The sequence below is a fragment of the Schistocerca piceifrons genome, chromosome 1, assembly GCF_021461385.2.
Source record: "Schistocerca piceifrons isolate TAMUIC-IGC-003096 chromosome 1, iqSchPice1.1, whole genome shotgun sequence".
Classification (NCBI taxonomy): Eukaryota; Metazoa; Arthropoda; class Insecta; order Orthoptera; family Acrididae; genus Schistocerca; species Schistocerca piceifrons.
Window position 1 is genome coordinate 1,006,323,052 of NC_060138.1, and position 20,582 is coordinate 1,006,343,633.

At 42.3% G+C, this 20,582-nt stretch overlaps 1 protein-coding gene across 1 annotated transcript in view; it reads right to left on the minus strand.

Moving 5' to 3' along the window:
- Positions 1-446: 446 nt before the first annotated feature.
- Positions 447-20,582, minus strand: part of LOC124796524 (ankyrin repeat and SOCS box protein 1-like) — a 122,546-nt gene continuing 102,410 nt past the window's right edge. Inside the window, exons 3-4 of the mRNA XM_047260714.1 lie at positions 15,752-15,972; positions 447-532 (exon numbers count right to left, since the gene is read on the minus strand). Of these exons, the coding sequence (XP_047116670.1) occupies positions 497-532; positions 15,752-15,972 (257 nt within the window). The 3' untranslated portion in view covers positions 447-496. The remainder of the gene's footprint in view (positions 533-15,751; positions 15,973-20,582) is intronic.

Genomic DNA, 20,582 nt, shown 5'->3' on the forward strand with positions numbered 1-20,582 from the left:
TCAGACTTGCCACTGTGCCAAGTCATATCTGCACCGAACATTTTTTTCAGTTAAAACATCAAATTGTATTCAGTTTACAACTCCATGGTATGGTATCTTGCATCTTTCTTTCTGTTACTGTTACCTATGTTCAAACATTAAGTCATAACATGAACTTCTTATGAACTGAAACAAACACTTTGTTTCATCCACAACACAAATTAAACTAACAGAAAACAAGTGGTTACGGTAATATCCTCTGTATCCAGTGAGGTACAAAAAATGTGATAGGTAGGCTACATTAGATAACACATTATTCTCCATAAAATAAACCCATTCTGTACATTTCACATCCAGGTTTATCTTCACAGAGCCAGTACATACATGTATGAGCAACGTTCACTTTAGAGAAGACATTCAAAGTGACCACCTTGCATTTGCAAACACTGTGCCACTCACTGCATCATACTTTGGTGAACTGGACACAATACACCTGCATCCACCGTTGCTAAAGCAATTAGGTCTTGTACATCCATGGATGGTGCACTATAAACTATCAAACAATGGAAACACAAGGTAGGAATATCAACACTGAAAGAAAAGATAGATTGCTACTTACTGTAAAGAAGACACATTAAGTTGCAGACAGGCACAATTAAAAGACACTTATGTAACGCTTTCAGCCACAGTCTTCATCAGCAAAAGAGGAACACACACCATTCATACTGTAAAGGGACACCCTCCTCTAACATTACTTTTCCTCAACAGAAATAATCAATACCAGAAATATCCTCAAATTTTGAATGGGTTAATATTATCTCATTTGTTTTTCTAAAAAGAATTTCATATGATTTTGTACACAGTGTATTATATTGCAGGCTAAAATCTGTAAAAGGAAATTACTTTATTTTCTTTGCTACAATCAATATGTACTAGCTGTGAATGTACATTTAATTTTTTTTCTTTAGAAACATTTGAAATTAAGAGATATTTGGCACACTTAAAATTTCTATTATTAATTATGCAATTTGACACTATTTATTATGTTAATTTCTGGATTAATATATAAAATAAAAATAGAAATTAATAGAAATTCATTTGTCAAGAGAATTTGTAAGCCCTTTGGAATATTGTTAGTACCACAGAGTGAGATAGTGGGATCAGACACGCTTTTGTATTTTGGAATTACAACGTAATTTTGGCTTTGTTTATGTGAAATTTGTAAAGACAGTGTGACACAGAAAAATGTGAGAGAATAAATTATTGTGAAGAAAACAAAAAATCTGAAAAGGCTTACTTCAAAACTTATTATGTCAATTGGAACCATAAGAACCTATAAAGCCAAAAATTTCAGCTTCAAGAATCAGCCCCTAGACATGGAGAACTGGAGCCAACTACGAGAAAAGAAGATAAGTAAAAAGTTTATTGTAAATCTTAGTCCTCTCAAAGCTTATTAAAAGAGTTAACCATAAAGACAGTGACAATCAACAAATGATGTGAGGGAGGGGTGGTTTACAAGTGGTGGCATCATCTGGGAGCAATTGACAAATAATAAAGTTTTGTCTGCTGCAGAAGAATGGAGAGTAATTTGTGTCATTTGCAGTTTATGTATGAATGGATTTCTGATCACATGAAGAAAGAAGACCAAGGGCTGCCCAGCAAAGTGAATAGTATCACCAGAGACGATGCTCTATCAACCATGATGGACCAAACCAAATGAAAGAGGACTTTACAACTACAACCAGGAAACACATGTAAACCAAAGACTACGCGCAAACAATGGTATTGCATGGTCAAATGGTCAAACACTTCAATCAAAAGTTTTCCATAAGACAATTTACACCAAATGGATTTTCTGCACAACTGTAGAGATAGTTTTGTGTCAGGTATGAATGACAATCAAAAAATTAAATTTGTTAAAAGATGTCTCGAAGGCAAGGCTCTATCATGGGTAAATTTAAGGTTAAGTCAGTGAGAAACATATCAAAGTTTTGAGAAAAGTTTTTTAAATAAATTTTGGTCAGAAGCTGAACAGGAAAGAATTAAAAGTGAATTTTTGAATGGTCCTTAATTATAGGAATAGGGATGGTACCAGTACTTTGAAAGAGTTTTGTTAGAATCAACTTGAAAAATTAACACACCTTGACAAACCAAACCATTTGACGAAATGATCTCAATTGATGCACTTAAAAGGAGATTACCAGAAAGGCTGCAGTGGGATTTAGTACACAGAACTGACTATTGTCTTGAACAATTTTTACTATATGTTGACAGGCTGGATAGGGCAGTAGAAAGAATTATGTATCATAATAATCGGAATGATAGAAATCACAATGGGAATAATTACAGAAACAGAGATAATGGTAACTTCTATCAGAATCAAAGTGTTAATAGAGAGAAAAATTTTGAACATCAGTAGGATAGGAATTATGAGAATAACCATGGTCATTTTAATAGCAGAAACAATCATAGGAGAAACTACTCGGGAAATGGCACTTAGCCTCAATGAAGGTCCACAGTTATGGGGTGAGGAAACACAACAAGCACAGGACCCCCAAGTTACACTCGCAATTGGACAATAATAACAGTGTTAATGACTTGGCACATGTATCTGAAATTGAACAGAAGGAATATCACATTTATCATTTGTGACTTTGATGGAGATGAGGCTTATATTGTTAGTGATGTTGCTGTTGAAGTAACTTTGGAGGAATATGTTGATGATGAGTACCAGGTATTTGTGGAGTTTAAGAATAATGAAGTTTCAGAGTTATTATGAATGAGGTTGACAAGAAAGTTATGGTAAGTGACGTATGTGATATTGTAAGTGAGAGTTGTGGAATACTAGTTCAGTCAAAACAGTTTTTCACTAGTATCATGCAGAGTAATGATCCAAACAGTAGAGGTGAGTTATCTGCGACCCTAGAGAATAAAGGTGAAAACTTTTTGAAGTTCGTTTGGAACCAGATTGATAACATAGATAAATGTGCATTCTGGAATAAGTTAGCTGTGGTTAGTCAAACTTGGTATCCAAATTGGTGGAATGAAATGAAAGAAGATCTAAGCAGGAAGTGTAATTTTGATAGTAATATATTCAGTGTTCCCTCTGTATCAAGTGATGTTAGTGTTGTGACTCGCCGATCATTCAAACTGCCGCCGTGCAATTACGCGTCTCCTCTACATGCGGCGCTGTCTGCCAGCCATGCAGCAGCTGCGCCACCTAAGCGGCCGTCCAGCCAGCCAGCGGCTGCTAGACTTGGACTCAGTGCTCATTCGAATGTTACAGTGTTCACATGTCTTGCTTTGTCAACTTGCTCAGTGACTTAAATGTGTTGTGTCGTTTTGAAATATACGTGTTCAACTTGACGTTATAACAATTGGCGACGAGGGTGGGATTTTTCCTTTTCATCATTGACCCACAGGTTCCCATGGCTACTGTCGAGCGTCTATTGCAAGGTCTCATTGAACAGCAAACGCTTCTCACATCGGCGATTCGCGATTTCGTCAAAGCGTCAAATGTGGGGCGTTTCTCATCGTTGGCTATACCTCCTTTTCCTCCTTATGTCGAGACGGCGGAAGACTGGTCTGATTATGAAAAATGTCTTCGACAGCACTTCTTGGCATTTCATGTCACGGACGAACAAACATGTAAGTGTCTGTTCCTTTCCTGGATTTCACCTCAAATGTATCGGTTGTTGTCACAGTTGGCTCCTTTGAAAGATCCTGCATCTTTGTCCTTTGCTGAAATGTGCTCACTTCTGTCTGTCTATTTCCAAAAGCAAACACATGTGGTAGCCTCTCGTGTGGCCTTTTATCGTCAAAAACAACCACATCAATCCTATCACGCATGGGCTGCTGAACTTCACGGCCTCAGTCGAAAGTGTCAATTTGTTACTGAAGTTCACAAATCCTATGCCGATTCCATGGTACGGGATGCTATTATCCGGTCGGCGCCCGACAAAGAAGTTCGGCAACGTTCCCTTCAGTTGGCAAATCCGACTCTAGATGAAGTCCTATCCACTGCGCAGTCTTTTGAAATTTCTTGCACTGCTGGGGCGCAAATGGAGGCGTGGGGTGGCGTCGGGGAAATACAACCTCTGTGCGCTGTTGACGACGCGTGCAGTGCGTTCCTGCCGACCGACGTGCCCGCAGTATGCTCCCACGCACAGCCTCGGCCTAACCGTAAACAACCATCTAAGAAACTGCAGCAAAACCCCCGGCAACTTCCTTCATGTCCGAGGTGTTTTACGAAACATTCACGCGAGGATTGTCCCCAACATTGGGCTGTGTGTCACAATTGCAAAAAGAAAGGTCATGTGTCTTCCGTTTGCAAATCTGACCGCATACATGATATTCATGAACATGACACTGATTCTGATTCTGTGTTGTCTGTCAATTGCACTTCTTCCCTTTCAGGGAAGTTATTCCTCTCTGTCCAAATCCTTGGTCGAGATGTTTGCATGCAGGTGGATACCAGTTCTGCTGTCACTATAATTAATTCTCAGACGTATCTTCAGTTGGGTTCTCCACTCCTATCACCTGTCACTCGGCAATTACGGACGTACAATAAACAGAATATTTCTCTCTTGGGCCCCCATTTAATGCTGAGGTATCTTACAAATCCATCATTCGCACTGTTCCCATATTTGTGTTTGACCAGAATAACACAGAGAATCTTTTTGGTTTCGATGCCTTTCACGTTTTTGGGTTCTCCATAGACGACTCTGTCAATATCGTCTCTGATGCTATTCCTGACGCTCAATTGGATTCCTTGTCGATGACATTTTCGTCCCTATTTTCTGCTGGGTTAGGCCGTGCAAACGACTTTGAAGCTCATATCATGCTCAAACCCATTGCTTGGCCTAAGTTTTTTCAGACTCGGCCCATTCCTGTGGCCCTTCGTGATATGGTAAAACAGGAGCTGGATCATCTCGCCACTTCAGGGGTCTTGCTTCCTGTCACTTCCAGTGAGGGGTCCTCTCCTGTCGTTGTCGTTGCTAAGCCAAATGGTGACATTCGTCTCTGTGGCGATTTTAAAGCCACTGTAAATGCGCAGCGCCTCATCGACACTTACCCTATGCCCCAACCTGAAGAATTGTTCACTAAACTTGTGGGAGGCCAGTATTTTTCTAAAATTGAGCTGTCAGAAGCTTATCGTCAACTTCCTCTCAACACTGCTTCCCGGCAGTTTCTGGTCCTTAACACGCCTTTCGGCCTCTATCAATACCAACGACTGCCATTCGGGGTTGCCAGCACCCCTGCTCTCTTTCAGCAATTCTTGGAACAATTATTGCTCCCTGTCCCTGGGTGTATAAATTACATGGACGGCATTGTTGTCACTCGCTCCACCACTGAAAAACATCTTCAGAACCTCCACACACTTTTTCATGTCTTACAGAATGCCAGTCTTAAGTGTAATCTTCAGAAATCACAATTTTTTCAGGCATCTATCACGTACTTGGGGGTTTCAACTCTCTCGGGATGGTATTCATCCGCTTCAGCAAACTGTCGCTGCGATGAATGCCCATCCTCGCCTTACATCTGTTAAGGAACTGCAGGCCTTCTTGGGGAAAATAGCATACTATCACAAGTTCTTACCATCTGCTGCTTCGGTGGCTCAGCCATTGCATCGCCTGTTGCATAAAAACATGCCTTTTCCCTGGTCCACGTCATGTGATGCGGCTTTCCAGAAATTGAAGACTATGCTGAAACAGGCCCCGTGCCTGGATACTTATCGACCTGGCCAACATCTTGTTCTTGCCACGAACGCCTCTCAATATGGGGTTGGTGCAGTCCTTGCGCACCGTTTTTCAGACAGCTCTGAACAACCCATTGCTTATGCCTCCAAAACACTCACGGACGTCCAACAAAAGTATTCTCAAATTGAAAAAGAAGCTTTGGCCATTATTTATGCTCTTCATAAGTTTGGTGTTTTTCTCTATGGATCCAAATTTCATCTTGTCACGGATCACAAGCCGCTTGTTTCCTTGTTTCATCCATCATCGTCACTTCCTGACAAGGCTGCACACCGCCTCCAACATTGGGCTCTTTACTTGCCACGTTTCAATTATGAGATTCATTTCCGGCTGATGGCTCAACATGCGAATGCTGATGAACTGTCTCGCCTTCCCAAGGGTCCTGATCTGGCATTCGATAAGGACGAACTTTTGTGTTTCCATCTGGATGTTGCCGAGCAGCGGGTTGTGGACGGATTCCCCATCACAGGGGACCAGCTGGCGGTGGCTACGGGTTCTGATCATACCCTCTCCTGGGTTTTACGCTGTATTCAGAAGGGTTGGCCAGATCGTCCGTCCGCTAAGACTTCTGACCCGTTGCGGAACTACTATGCTTTGTGCTACCGCCTCACGGCTAGGGATGGTGTTATCCTCCTTTCCACCGACAATGCTTCGCCGCGTATTGTGGTACCTGCGCCTTTGCGTGCTTCAGTCTTGCATCTCCTTCACCAAGGGCACTGGGGTGTGTCTCGTGCAAAATCTCTGGCGCACTGTCATGTGTACTGGCCTGGCATCGACTCTGAAATAGCACACATGGTCACTGCCTGCGGCCCTTGTGCGTCATAGGCCGCCGCCCCGAAGTCATCTATGTCACCGTGGCCTTTGCCTGAGACACCCTGGGAGCGCATTCATGCTGACTTCGTGGGACCTTTTTTAGGTACTTATTGGCTCCTCATAATTGACGCCTACTCTAACTTTCTTTTCATTGTCCGTTGCACGTTGCCTACCACCGCGGCAACCACAAGTGCTCTCGCCCACATTTTTTCTTTGGAAGGCCTTCCCTCTACTCTTGTTACTGATAATGGTCCACAATTTGCCTCTTCCGAATTTGCGAATTTTTGTGCTCGTCACGCCGTTATGCATGTCACGGCCCCTCCGTTCCATCCACAACCAAACGGTGAGGCTGAACGACTGGTCCACACATTTAAGGCTCAGATGCGGAAACTCCTCACTTCTTCTGCTGCTGATGATGCCCTTCTCCAGTTTCTGGCTTCTTACTGTTTCACCCCCATGGGCAACCACAGCCCAGCTGAGCTCTTACATGGCCGACAGCCCCACATGCTACTTCATCTTCTGCGGCCTTCCATCTCACGGCTGCAGGTGCCTTTGATTGGGCGGTTCACCAACGACGATCTTGTCTGGGTACGGGGATATGGCAGGTGGCCAAAATGGAGTCCGGACCGCATCTTACAACACCGTGGCCGACGCCTGTAGGAAATCCAGATGGACACGGGTGTTGCAGTGCATTATTCGGACCAGCTTCGGCCTCGTGTGCCAGCAACGCCTGTTCCGAATGCCGCTACACCACCTTCAGCTCTACTGGATTCTCGGGATCTTGGCGTCTCTCATTACTCACAACACAGCCCTCTCACCATCATCTCGGTGCCAGTACAAGAACGGACGCCACCAGGAGACATGCCCATGCAGGAACTGGATGACCATCATCTGTCGGAGCCAATCTACTTGCCTCCTTCTCCTACGGACGCCGACACATCGCCCATGCCTTCTGTTATATCAACTGGACTTGCCGCAATGGGCAGATTGGCGCACGGGGCCCTAGCAGATTCGACCCCTACATCTCCTCTCATCTCAACCCATTATTATCGGGGACACTTCCGTCCATACAGGAAGCCTCCTCCTTGAGACTTTACGGCCAGTCACACAGTGTTAGCAATCTACAGGCCACCTCCATCAAGACCAGTGAAAATATTTCAAAGGGGGGAAAAGTGTTGTGACTCGCCAATCATTCAAAGTGCCGCCATGCAAATACACGCGTCCTCTACATGCGGCACTGTCTGCCAGCCATGCAGCAGCTGCACCACCTAAGCGGCCGGCCAGCCAGCCAGCGGCCGCTAGACTTGGACTCAGTGCTCATTCGAATGTTACAGTGTTCACATGTCTTGCTTTGTCAACTTGCTCAGTGACTTAAATGTGTTGTGTCGTTTTGTAATATATGTGTTCAACTTGACGTTATAACAGTTAGCTGTGCCATGGAATCCGTTCATTGTGTTCAATCTTTACCTGACAACCTAAGTAACCAAATGAAAATGACTTACAAGTTCATGGTGCCCTCCATCAATAATACTGTAATTCAGTATGGTGTTGGCCAGCCCTTATCCTTGATGACAGCTTCCACTCTCATACACAGAGATTCAATTAGGTGCTGGAAGGTTTCTTGGGGAATGGCAGCCCATTCTTCATGGAGTGCTGCACTGACGAGAGGTAATGATGTTGGTCTGTGAGGCCTGGCACAAAGTTGGCATTCCAAAACATCCCAAAGGTGTTATAGGATTCAAGTCAGGACTCTGTACAGGCCAGTCCATTACAGGGATGTTACTGTTGTGTAATCACTTCACCACAGACCATGCATTATGAACAGGTGCTCGATCAGTGTTGAAAGATGAAATCACCATCCCCAAATTTCACTTCAACATTTCTAAGCAAGAAGGTACTTAAAACACCAGTGTAGGCCTGTGCTGAGATAGTGCCATACAAAACAATAAGGTGTGCAAGCCCCCTCCATGAAAAACATGACCACACCATAACACCACTGCCTCCAAATTTTACTAGTAGCACTACACATGCTGGCAGATGACGTTCAACAGGCATTCACCATACCCACACCCTGTCATTGGATTGTCACATTGTGTACCATAATTCATCACTCCAGGTGTCGTTTGGCACTTACCAGTGTGATGTGTGGCTTATGAGCAGTCGCTCAACCATGAAATACAAGTTTATCACCTCATGCCTAACTGTCATAGTACTTGCAGTGGATCCTTATGCAGTTTGGAATTCCTGTATGATTGTCTGGATAGATGTTTGCCTATTACACATTATGACCCGCTTCAACTGTCGACGGTCTCTGTCAGTCAACAGACGAGGTCAGCCTGTACACTTTTGTGCTGTACATGTCCCTTCACATTTCCACTTCACTATCAGATTGGAAATAGTGGACCTACAGATGTTTAGGAGTGTAGAAATCTCGCGTACAGACATATGAGACAAATGACACCCAATCACCTGACCATGTTCGAAGTCCATGAGTTCCATGGAGCACCCCATTCTGCTCTCTCACGCTGTTTAATGACTACTGAGGTCACTGATATGGAGTACCTGACAGTAGGTGGCACAAAAATGCACCTAATATGAAAAACTGTATGTTTTTTTGGGTGTCTGGATACTTTTGATCACAGAGTGTATGTGAACATTTTTTAATCCCATCTGATGTAAATCCTATATATATGCTTTTGGAATATAAATAGGCAGAGCATATGCTGTGTGATGTGAGGAAGGTATTGAACAGCATATTTAGTAAACAAATCAACATTTCAGATTAGCATATGCTGTGTGATGTGAGGAAGGTATTGAACAGCATATTTAGTAAACAAATCAACATTTCAGATTTGATATAAATGCTAGACAGGAAGACAGGAAGTTACCTATCCGTTGGACCGTGTGATGAGAAATCTAGGGAGGAAACTGAAAGATTTCGGTGGATCCACTCCCACACTGCTGTATGGCTGTACCCCGTTGGTCCGGTCGGCTTACAAGAGATCATAAGTGCTGGGTAATGTTCTCAAGGATCTGTCAACTACATGAGTGTTGTGACTGAGATTTGTAAATTGTTGGCCAAGAAAACTTCCTATATGAAGAATTTATGGAACCATTTGTTTAGAAAAACTGTTACTGGCATGGGCAGCATTAATCCACATAAATGTATGTTTTTTTCATGTTGGGGGATAGACTTCCAATACATTATGTAACTTTAAATCAGTAAGTATGTTTTTATCAATTGTAAATTAATCTTCTAGGCCTCTATGTATGTATGTTAGTTTTTATGAGCAATTAGCGAATAGTGTGGAAGACATTTACTAGTATAGACAGTATAACAAGGTGTGTACATATCTGATTTCATACGGTGATTTTGGTTCTCAAGCTTCTCGATTATATCATCATTCAAAGCTATTTATGACTGATAACCTGTATTTATCCTGAATACTGCAATATTGTATCTCACCTGGAACTTGAGTTGTGGGCAAACTCATGCATAACTCTGTCTTAGGTAACCCTGGTCATTGCAACTGTGTGTATGTACTCAAGGAGAGCATACAACTATTGATTGAGGCTAAATGCTTCCTATAATTAGTATTTACATATGATTGAACGTATTGATATGATTATGAACTTTATTCATTTTTTTATGTCGAAACATTTTTGGCTGGTGTGTACCTGGTGTGGTTTGGATTCATGGGCCAGTCCCCACACCATAAGCTTAGGCCCCAATATTTTCTCATTATTTTGTCCTTTCATGAGTCAACATATCCTTGCACACTCTGGTTTAAGTGGATTATTAATTTTGTGTTATATTCCTACTCATGACTGAATATATTCTACTGGTCTGTACCTGTTGCTGTGAGTTTTTCGAGTCAGCTGCCTTGTTGTACACTTAGGCTCTGAATTTTTCTCTTTTCTCTTTTGAAGATTTTGAAGGTGTAAGTTTCAAATGGTTCAAACGGCTCTAGGCATTATGGGACTTAACATCTGAGGTCATCAGTCCCCTAGACTTAGAACAACTTAAACCTAACTAACCTAAGGATATCACCCACATCCATGCCCAAGGCAGGATTCGAACCTGCAACCATAGCAGCAGTGCGGTTCCGGACTGAAGCGCCTAGAACTGCTAGGCCACAGTGACCGGCGAAGGTGTAAGTTTATGGACATAAACTTGCAATTTGTAATTCTAATAATTTACCTTGTCTCTGCATTTATTTCTATAGTTTAATGTTGTAATGTTGTAGTTTTGATTATGTATCATTTGTCTTGTGACAGTATGTTCCACAGATCTGAAAATGTGAATGCCATGTCCTGATATATGTATAAATTATGACTCGTATAGTAGATATTTTTCTTCTGTTTTCTGTAATATTTTATGCATCATATACTTTTATACATCTGTATTCTATCTTTTGGCAGCATTTTGTATACTGTTTGCCAAACCTGATAGTAAGTCACGAAATACTGTAAACACATTGTTTCCAAATTTTGTGAGAGTGATATTGTAGAGGGACACCCTCCTCTACCATTACTTTTCCTCAACAGGAAAAATTGCTGCCATAAATACCCTTGAATTTTGAATAGATTAATATTATCTCAGCTGTTTTTCTAAAAAGAATTTCATATTATTTTTTACATGATGTATTATACACACATAAAAGTTTTGCATCACCTCAGTTCCGAGAGTTCCAAAACCTGTACAGAAAATGGGAATAGAGATCAACATAAACAACATTTTCGCCATTTTTCGTGCTCATGAAAACCACACTGTTTACTGTACTACCATACCACTGTTAACTGTACTACCATACAGCAAGACCTGTACACACCAGTACCTCTAATACCCAGTAGCACGTCCTCTTGCATTGATGCATGTTTGTATTCATCGTGACATACCATCCTCAATGGTGATTTGGTGTAGATCATTCAGAGCCTTTGGTGGGTCAAGTCGTCCATAAACAGCCCTTTCCAACCTATCACAGGCATGTTCGATAGGGTTCATGTCTGGAGAACATGCTGGCCACTCTAGTCGAGCGATGTCATTATCCTGAAGGAAGTCATTCACAAGATGTGCACAATGGAGGCACGAATTGTAGTCCATGAAGATGAATGTCTCGCCAATATGCTGCCGATGTGTTTGCACTATTGGTCGGAGAATGGCGCTTTCCATGACCACCAGTGGCATATGTCAGCCCCACATAATACCATCCCAAAACAGCAGGGAACATCCATCTTGCTGCACTCGCTGGACAGTGTGTCTAAGGCGTTCAGCCTGACTAGGTTACCTCCAAACATGTCTTCGATGATTGTATGGTTGAAGGCATATGCAACACTCATGGGAGAAGAGAATGTGATGCCAATCCTCAGCAGTCCCTTCGGCATGTTGTTGGACCCTTATGTACCACAATGCATGGGTTATATACAAACTCTGCTGCAAACACTGTACAGTTTTTATGTCAGTGTGACTACCACAAACAGATGTCCACCAAGGTGAACGGCCACTGCCAAACTGTTCCCAAGAAAGAAGTTTACCACAGACTGGCACAACATGCATCTGAACACAACATGCTCAATTCCAACTGCTGCTTCACAACTGGGGCCACCTTGATCCTTCCCTCCACCACCAGTTCCTCTGAACTACACAAATGGGAGCTATCCTTGCAACTCATCCTTCACTCCTGCAATAGTCCTGGGTTCAATCTCCAGTAACACACTGTCCCCACACTCTCCACCCAATAGTTTCAACTTCCTCTTTAATGTCGCCAACCCCCCCCCCCCCCCCCCCCCCCGATTTAGCTCCCTTCAGCATTAGTGGGCACCAGTCTCCTCAATGGCTCTGACAACTGTGCATCAAATGCTTAGCTCGTGTACCTGCCAACCCTCCCTCCCACTTTCCTAGTGTGAGCAAATAGGCTGTCTCCCTCCAAACCAGTACCTTTCACCCCCACTTCCTCTCCCTACCACCCACCTCTCTCTCACTCTACCCGCCCTAAATAACACAGCCCTCACCACAACCAGTCCACCACTGAAATGCAGCACTGGCACTGTTTATTCCACTGGCACCATGTAAGGTCATGTGTGTTTGTTTGTGTGAACACTTCTGCTTTTCAGTAAATGGTCTATTTTATTACCAAAGAATTTGACTTTTATTACAAGACTGCCAACAGTCACTTCTCAATTATTTATTTCTCCCAATGCAATTTTCACCTTCATGTGTAAATTATTTTGATACTAATACATGATGTTTATAACTGGCACTCTACATGGTGCTTGTTATTTTAATCACACATATGAAATACAGCAAATCATTCTAAGTCACTGAAGACAGCACTATAGCATTTTAACTATATAAATAATACTGTGTAGATAGCACATGTCACATATCATTTGCTTCCTTTTTATTTGACAAAAGAGTAGTCTGTCTTTTTATTTCTTTTCTTGCCTTGTTCTTCTCCTTCTTTTTTATCAGCTTCCCCCATACCCCCTTGAGTATCTCACTGGCTCAGTAAAAGATGCATACATTCCAGAATGGTGTCTCATTCCAGTGTGCCAGATAGAATCATTAGAATGAACTGAGTGAAGTGGCACAGTAATAAAAAAAATGGATTCATAATCAGGAGGAGCATTCAGACTTAGAGTTTCCATGGTTTTACTAAATGACAGAATGCTTCCTTTGAAAATGACACAACTAATTTCCTTTCCTCCTCTAACACAAGTTTGTGCTCTATCTCTAATGACCTCGTAGTCAACAAAATGTTAAACCCTAATCTTCCTTCCTTCTTCCATTAGGATCAACATGAAGTGCTTGTTGGAGTTATGCGAGAGGAACAGCATAAGCATGCCAGACTTCCCCATGTGCATTATCACCTTGTACAAGTGAGATAGTGGAATGGATAAGACTCTGGACTTTCTTTCTGGAGAATATGGCCTCAAATCTCCAGCCAGCCACCTGAATTATATGGTTTCACTTAAAGTAAATGCTAGGATGGTACATCTGAAGAGGGCAAAGCCAATTTCTTTCCCCAGTCTTTTTCCATCCTGTGCATGCACTTTATTTCTAATGAGCTTGTTGCCAACAGAACATTATACCATAATCTTCCTTTCTTTTGATCAAACAGTCCATAGGTGTACTGTCAGTTCATAGTTTCCAGCAGGAGCAATATCAGTGGTCAGGCACATTGCCAAAATGATGTGCACTTACAAATTGACCTCCTGGGGGTACTTTGCATGTGGTCAACTCAAGGACGTGCATCTGGGGCTTAAGAGGTGATTCCAGGGGCTGTAGCCTTGCTGGGGAAACATGAAAATGTAGACACTCCGTTGTCCTGGCTTCCAGCTCATTACCTTTGCTAAGTGTCTTCTTAATTAAACCCAACGCTGGTTCCCAAGCCTTGCTGAGATTATACCTGCAGTCCCAGTTGATAAACCTGTCCCTAATGCATATCTTGATGACCTCTCTAATGACACAGTCCTGGTATTTTGACATTTGTGTTACAATTATGATGTGTTTGCATTCCATTGTGTGAGCCTTGGACGAACATTGCATCACAACTACTGACTGTTTAAGATACATGAGCTGAGCGTGCCAATGGTGTTCTCAGCAACAGTCTTCAATGATGTGCACAGTTTGTCCAATACATGTCTTGCCACAGTGGTATGGAATGTGGTATACTCTGGCATTCCATAAACCAATGTCATCTTTGACGCTCTCCAGTGATGCCCATGTTTTATTGGGTGGGCAGTGCAATGAGTAAGAATTGTTTTCTGCCCACCTAATAAAATATAGCATCACTGGGGAATGTGAAAGGTGACTTTGGTTTATGAAATGGTGAAGTATACCAGATTCTGTGCCAAGACATACATATTGGGCAAACAGTGTGCACCATCGAAGATCACCACTAAGAACACCAAAAGTGTACTCAAATGATGTATCCTAACAACTAGTTGGTCACAGAGCATTGTTTGTTTGAGTCTACATGTACACAAACACATTAAAATTTTAGCAAGAATATCAAAATATGGGACAGTGTCACTAAGAGGCTGTCCTGATTGATAAAATCAGGACTGCAGCTACAGTCTTAGCAGAGCCACAGCCACTGATGCTATCACCTCTTTAGCCTCTAATGCATGCCCTTGGCACAGACTCCATACACAGTGGCCCCCAGGGCAGGAGATATAAGTCAACCAAGCACCCCCAGAAGGTCAGTTTGACAGGGCACATGATGATGGTGGCATGTCTGATTGTTGGAATACTTTGTACCAGCAGTACACCTACCAACTGTTTGATCAATTAATACACAGGGAGAAACTGAAGAATCACTTCCTTTCTTATAATCATTTTATAATCCACCTGCTGTAATGTAGAGCAACAGAAGGAATGAATGGCACAGAGTTGAGTTTAGTAAAGCTTTCCTAAATAATGTATCTGTTGGTATGTGACTCTATAATTGTGGTTATACTGGGTGGTCAGAAACAGTATGAAGAGCTCATTAGGATGTAACAAGGCAGACTGGCTGGGAAATAATTGTTAAGAAAAAAATTCAATATGTTGTGCCATTTCCAAGTTAATTAGTGCTGAAGTTCAAGTGGCCCATCACAGACAGTGTCACCAAATGTGTTCTCCGTTTGGTTCCCTAAAACTGAATGAGAGAGCAATTCATAAATTGGACATAGAATGGCAGTAAAGATCGGACCTGAGCCAGAGGATGAGCAGTCTTGTGTGCTATCATCTAGGCTGTGAAAACAACTTACACCAATTGTATCTAGCAAGCCACTTGAACTAGCATGCCCATTGGCCTGCTTGGCTAACTTTAATGCTTATTAACTTGGAAACAGCACTGTGTATCAACTTTTTTTTAACAATTATTTCTGAGCTCATCCTACCATGCAAATCCCTTACAAGTTTCTGACAACTACGTACATAGTGAATCAAACTTATTCATGTGAGATCATTGCTTATAGATGTTCATTTTTCATTCTTCATGAGTGACTAAGTAATAGTGTGCCCAACAAATAAAATCATTATTGTGGCGCACTATTATGCTTACAAGTATGGGAATGGTCATGTGTCTACCACCCATAAGGTCTTATTACTGCTGTTTATGTTGCCCACAGAACAAGGCATATACGGTATGGTCACATATGAACACTTGAGAGCAGATGCAAAATTGTGAAGATTGCCTAAATGTAGAAAACCCTACCTTTAGTCCAGCACTGAAGCCATTTTGACAAGCAATCTGGAGAGGGGACGAGAGATTCTCTCTGCTACCATCTGGGTCAGCTCCAGCTTCTAACAGCAGTCTGCACACTTCTGTATGACTATTGTACACTGCTACAAACAGGGGTGTTTGTGCCTTAATGTCAACAACATCTACTTCTGCTCCTCGCCTCAGCAGCTCTTGAACACATACAGCACTTCCCACTATAACAATAAAACTATTGATAACTTACATGAAAATAAGATGTTTATTTCAATGAAGCAATAAAATTGTTTTAAATGTTCAGTTTCTTGAGAGAGATATTTCAAAAGTCTACAGACACAGTAAGGTTTAATCAAGTTTAATTCCATAAGATTCAATGTGCACAGTGACTGTAGATTAATTAAGAAAGGATAGTACCACAGCAGTCTAGTCACAATCCCACCACTTTTTTAATTATTCTTGCGTATCTAGATTTCAGCTATAAATAGCCATATTTGGTACATTTGAGTGAACTTGCAGCAGTAAATGTCACCAGGCAGATGGAAACTGTTTCCTTCCACCTATGGTGACATATACTGTCGTGATTTCATTGAATGGTAACACACTCAAGTGCACTGAAGATGGCTGTTTGTAGCTGAAATCTGCATATGCAAGAATATTAAAGAAAAACAGTGGGATTGTGACTGATTGCTGTGTTCTTTCCTTCCTTACAGTAAGATTTGCTCAATCCCTTGTAAATCAGCAGAATGGCAGTCATTGTGGCGAGAGGCAGTGAATTAACATTGCTCAATGCATACAGTAAAATTCTGACAATAATAACTCGTGTTTCAAACATAGCAATAGATTTTGTTCCCACCCAACAATAAAAAAGACCTAATAGTCATATGTTAGTTAAACTTTGATGCAAAATACAAACCTTAGGCTCTTTTTTTGTAAGATGCCAATACATTTAAACACATAAAAATTGTTCAATTGTGGTTATCAAACAAATGAAATAACTTTATCTGGCAGTTAAAAATAGATAAAAGTATTCTTGTCAATAATAATCATCTTTAACAGAAGAGAGTGTAAGAAGATTCCTGACTAAATCACACTTCAATTACAAACTAACTCAGGTTCATAAACATCTCTACCAGAATACATAAATAAACTCATAGTTATTTCCAGAAATCCACGAAGGCAGCCATCAACAGGTAGAAATATCTCAGAGGAGTGCCTTGGAAAAGTATGGTAAGACTACTAGTAATCTCATTGTATATTAACTAGTTATAGCCCCAGTCATTTCACAGACATGATAACTATCTATGAGGCAGTGTGAAGTAACATACATTAGTTTTACTTCTGGAAGAATGTCACAAAAATATTAGTAATCTGTACTCATAAGTCTTTGAATAAATAAGTTGAACATCTCACTAAAAATCTGTTTGATAAAGCCAAAAACCAGCTTCCAGTGACGAATTTTGGGTTGTACAGGGTGTTCCAGCTAGGAAGACAAGGAAATACACAGTCTTAACACAAAAAGTTCATTGTGTCACAGAGTGACAACAAGAACATGAACATACAGAGAATAGTTATATGGCTGAGGTACGATGAACAGAGGGTTCAGAGTCCCATACGTGTCCATATAAAGAGAAAATTTCCAGCCGGCACCATTGGTGTTGTGCTGTGCACGCATGCCATAACCGGGTGACTACTGTCAGCAATGAGGCTGCCCCTGGTGTCCACCTCAGTCATTGTGCAGCTCATTGTTTGAGTGTTGACATACACTATGCTTGTCATAGTAATTTGACTTTGGTTGTGAAAGTTGTAGTAACTGGTGGGTTACTACACTCCTCCTCCCTTGTGGGGGGAGGGGAGGAAGGAAGGACCAGGCACTGTTGACCATGATACTGTGACTGCCGAGATTTCCATAGTGTCCACGGTGGTGTCTATAGCAGCAGCCAAGGGTGCAATAAGTTTCCAATCAACTAGGAACACTGCGTACAGATGAAAGTGAGTGTGTCAAATGCGCCTCTGCCATCTGGGACACCCAGTATACAGGACCAATGATGGAAGGGATGTCATCTTGATGTCAGGGTCCACAATGAAGGAAGCCAGCTCAGGCAGCAACAACTGAGGTTTGGTGAGGAGAAGCACTGCAGATTCTGCACTAGTATCGCTCCCTGGTGCCAGTGACACAGGTGGAGTGCCAAGGGAGGGAATGGCACTGGATGCAGGAAGCCAAACTGCTGTCCTACCAACTGGGCAGATGGGCATGAACAGGACTGCCTAGCCTCTGGAGCAGCCAGGGATGGTAAAGGATGAGGAGCAGGTGGCACTGGTGGTAGAGGCATGCTCCCGGCCCAAAAAGGAGGCCCAGTGCCCTCCCTGAGGTGCAACTGGTTCTGGTGACATGCCATGAGCCAGTTTTTGGTGCAAACGGCAGCTGCAATGGCTGGAATCCATCCAAAACCCCTGACTCAGACAGGCATGCCAGATAGGAACTGTGATGAAACCCATGCTGCTGGGGGAGTCTGCTCTGTACCAAGATGTTGAGCAGTGTCCATGGCTGATGGTTGTGCTGAAGCTTGGCAGGACTTTTGGCCCCAATTGGTGTCGTTTTGTATGAGCTAAAAAAAAATATAAGAGCCTCCTTGGTGAGAATGTCTTCCACGTGTTTTTGCATGCATGTTTTAAACATTTGGACAAGGTGTTCCACGTCTCCATTTGACTTTGGGTGGAAAGGAGGCATTGTGACATGGCAAATAACAATGTGGGCGAAATATTGTGCTATGAACTGAGCATCATTGTCAGAAACCAAGGTGCAAGTCAAGCCCTGAAGGAAACACATCTTGGACAGCGAGTTGACAGTCGCATCTGCTGTAGTGCACGGTATAAGAAACATGAGTAAAAGCATCAACTGCCAACAACCACAAACGTCTAAAAAGTACCAGCAAAATTGATGTAGATTCTTTCCCAAAGCTGTGTAGAAAGCAGCCATGGCATATAATCAGTGCACAGACAAAGCACATGGCAGTGCACCATCAGTTTAGTGCGAGAGATCCCACAGTGACCCTGATGCGATAAATGGAAGACCTCCCATTGCAGAGCTGTAGGAACCCCAACATGGGAAGTAAACTCTTCTGCTGACAGGACAATAATGGTATCCAAGAGGGAGAGATGATGCCACAATGCATAATAGTTCTGAAGTGTGTCTGACACCTGGCCTGGCAGCCAGTCAGGCCATCCCTGTTGTATCATTTGCATGACTTGCCTGAGCACTGGATCAACTGCCATAGCGATGGGAGAAGCATCCACCATATGTCTTGTCTCTGTATCCAAATGTAACAAATGAAAGGTCAGGGCCCATGGACAGAGCATCTGCATTTGCATGTTGTGACATAGGATGACAATGGGTCTCGAAATCGTACCAGAACAAAAACAGGGCTCAGCACTGAAGACAATGGGCAGCTCTGTCTGCTAAGGATGTTGACAAGGTAAATGGGGAAACAAAAGCCTTATGTTCTATAATTAAATAAAATTTGGCACCATACAGAAAGAGGAGAAATTTTCTTAAAGCATAGACAATAGCAAGGGCTTTTTCTTTTTCTTTTATTTTTTTGTCATAGAATAATGCTGTTGAGTCAGGCTGAAAGTTTTTGGTGAAAAAGCAATTGGCAGTTTGGATCCATTGGAATGACAATTGGCCTGGATCATCCCCACCACATACTCCAACACATCTGTGGCCAGGACCAGGTGTCAGACATAATGGGGAGTGAAGACAGTCCTTGAGTTGTGCAAAAATATATTCATGGGCAAGTGATCCAATAAAAGGAGTATTTTTACAAAGCAACCAACACAAGGGGTGGATGACAGGGGCACTCTGGAATTTAACTTGTGATGCTGTGTCACTTTGCTGAGGAATGCCTGCAGTAGATTAGATGAAAAAGACAAAGCTGAAATAAAAATGGTTCAAATGGCTCTGAGCACTACGCGACTTAACTTCTGAGGTCATCAGTTGCCTAGAACTTAGAACTAATTAAACCTAAGGACAGCACACACATCCATGCCCAAGGCAGGATTTGAACCTGCGACCATAGCGGTCGCTTGGTTCCAGACTGTAGCGCCTAGAACCACACGGCCACTCCGGCCAGCAAGCTGAAATAACAGTGACATATTGGTCCATGGAGCATATGCCCTGCCAAAAAATTACATGGCCCAAATAAACAATGGAAGGCTAGAAAAATTGAGACTTTGTGAGGTTGCACTTGAGGCCTGTGGACTGCAGAACAGTAAACAAAGAATGGAGATTATGCAGGTGATCCTCCATGGTACCAACAGTCATAATGATATCATTAGGATAGTTAATGCACTGAGGAACAAAAGACATGACCTGTTCTAGAACATGTTGAAAGATGGCTGGCACATTAGCAACCCCAAACATTAGCATGACAGGGGCACTCTGGAATTTAACTTGTGATGCTGTGTCACTTTGCTGAGGAATGCCTGCAGTAGATTAGACGAAAAAGACAAAGCTGATAGAGGCAAAATGGCATATTGACCACAAGCAACTGTTTTGATGCATCATCCAACAGAACCTATAGTATGTTTCAGCCAAGTCAGTACATATATCATTTACCACTAAGTACATGACAGAATTGACAACTGTTGTGTAAACAGTGTAGCTCATGAATGGGCCAAGAATAGGACTCAGCTGTTTGTTATAGCTTACCAACCGACACTCCACTTGGGTCACCGGTGGGGGCTTCATCTTGGTGCATGCCTATGAGTTGAGTAGAGACACAGCAGCTCCTGTGTTGACTCATAGGTGCAATGGTAGATTTATCACTTG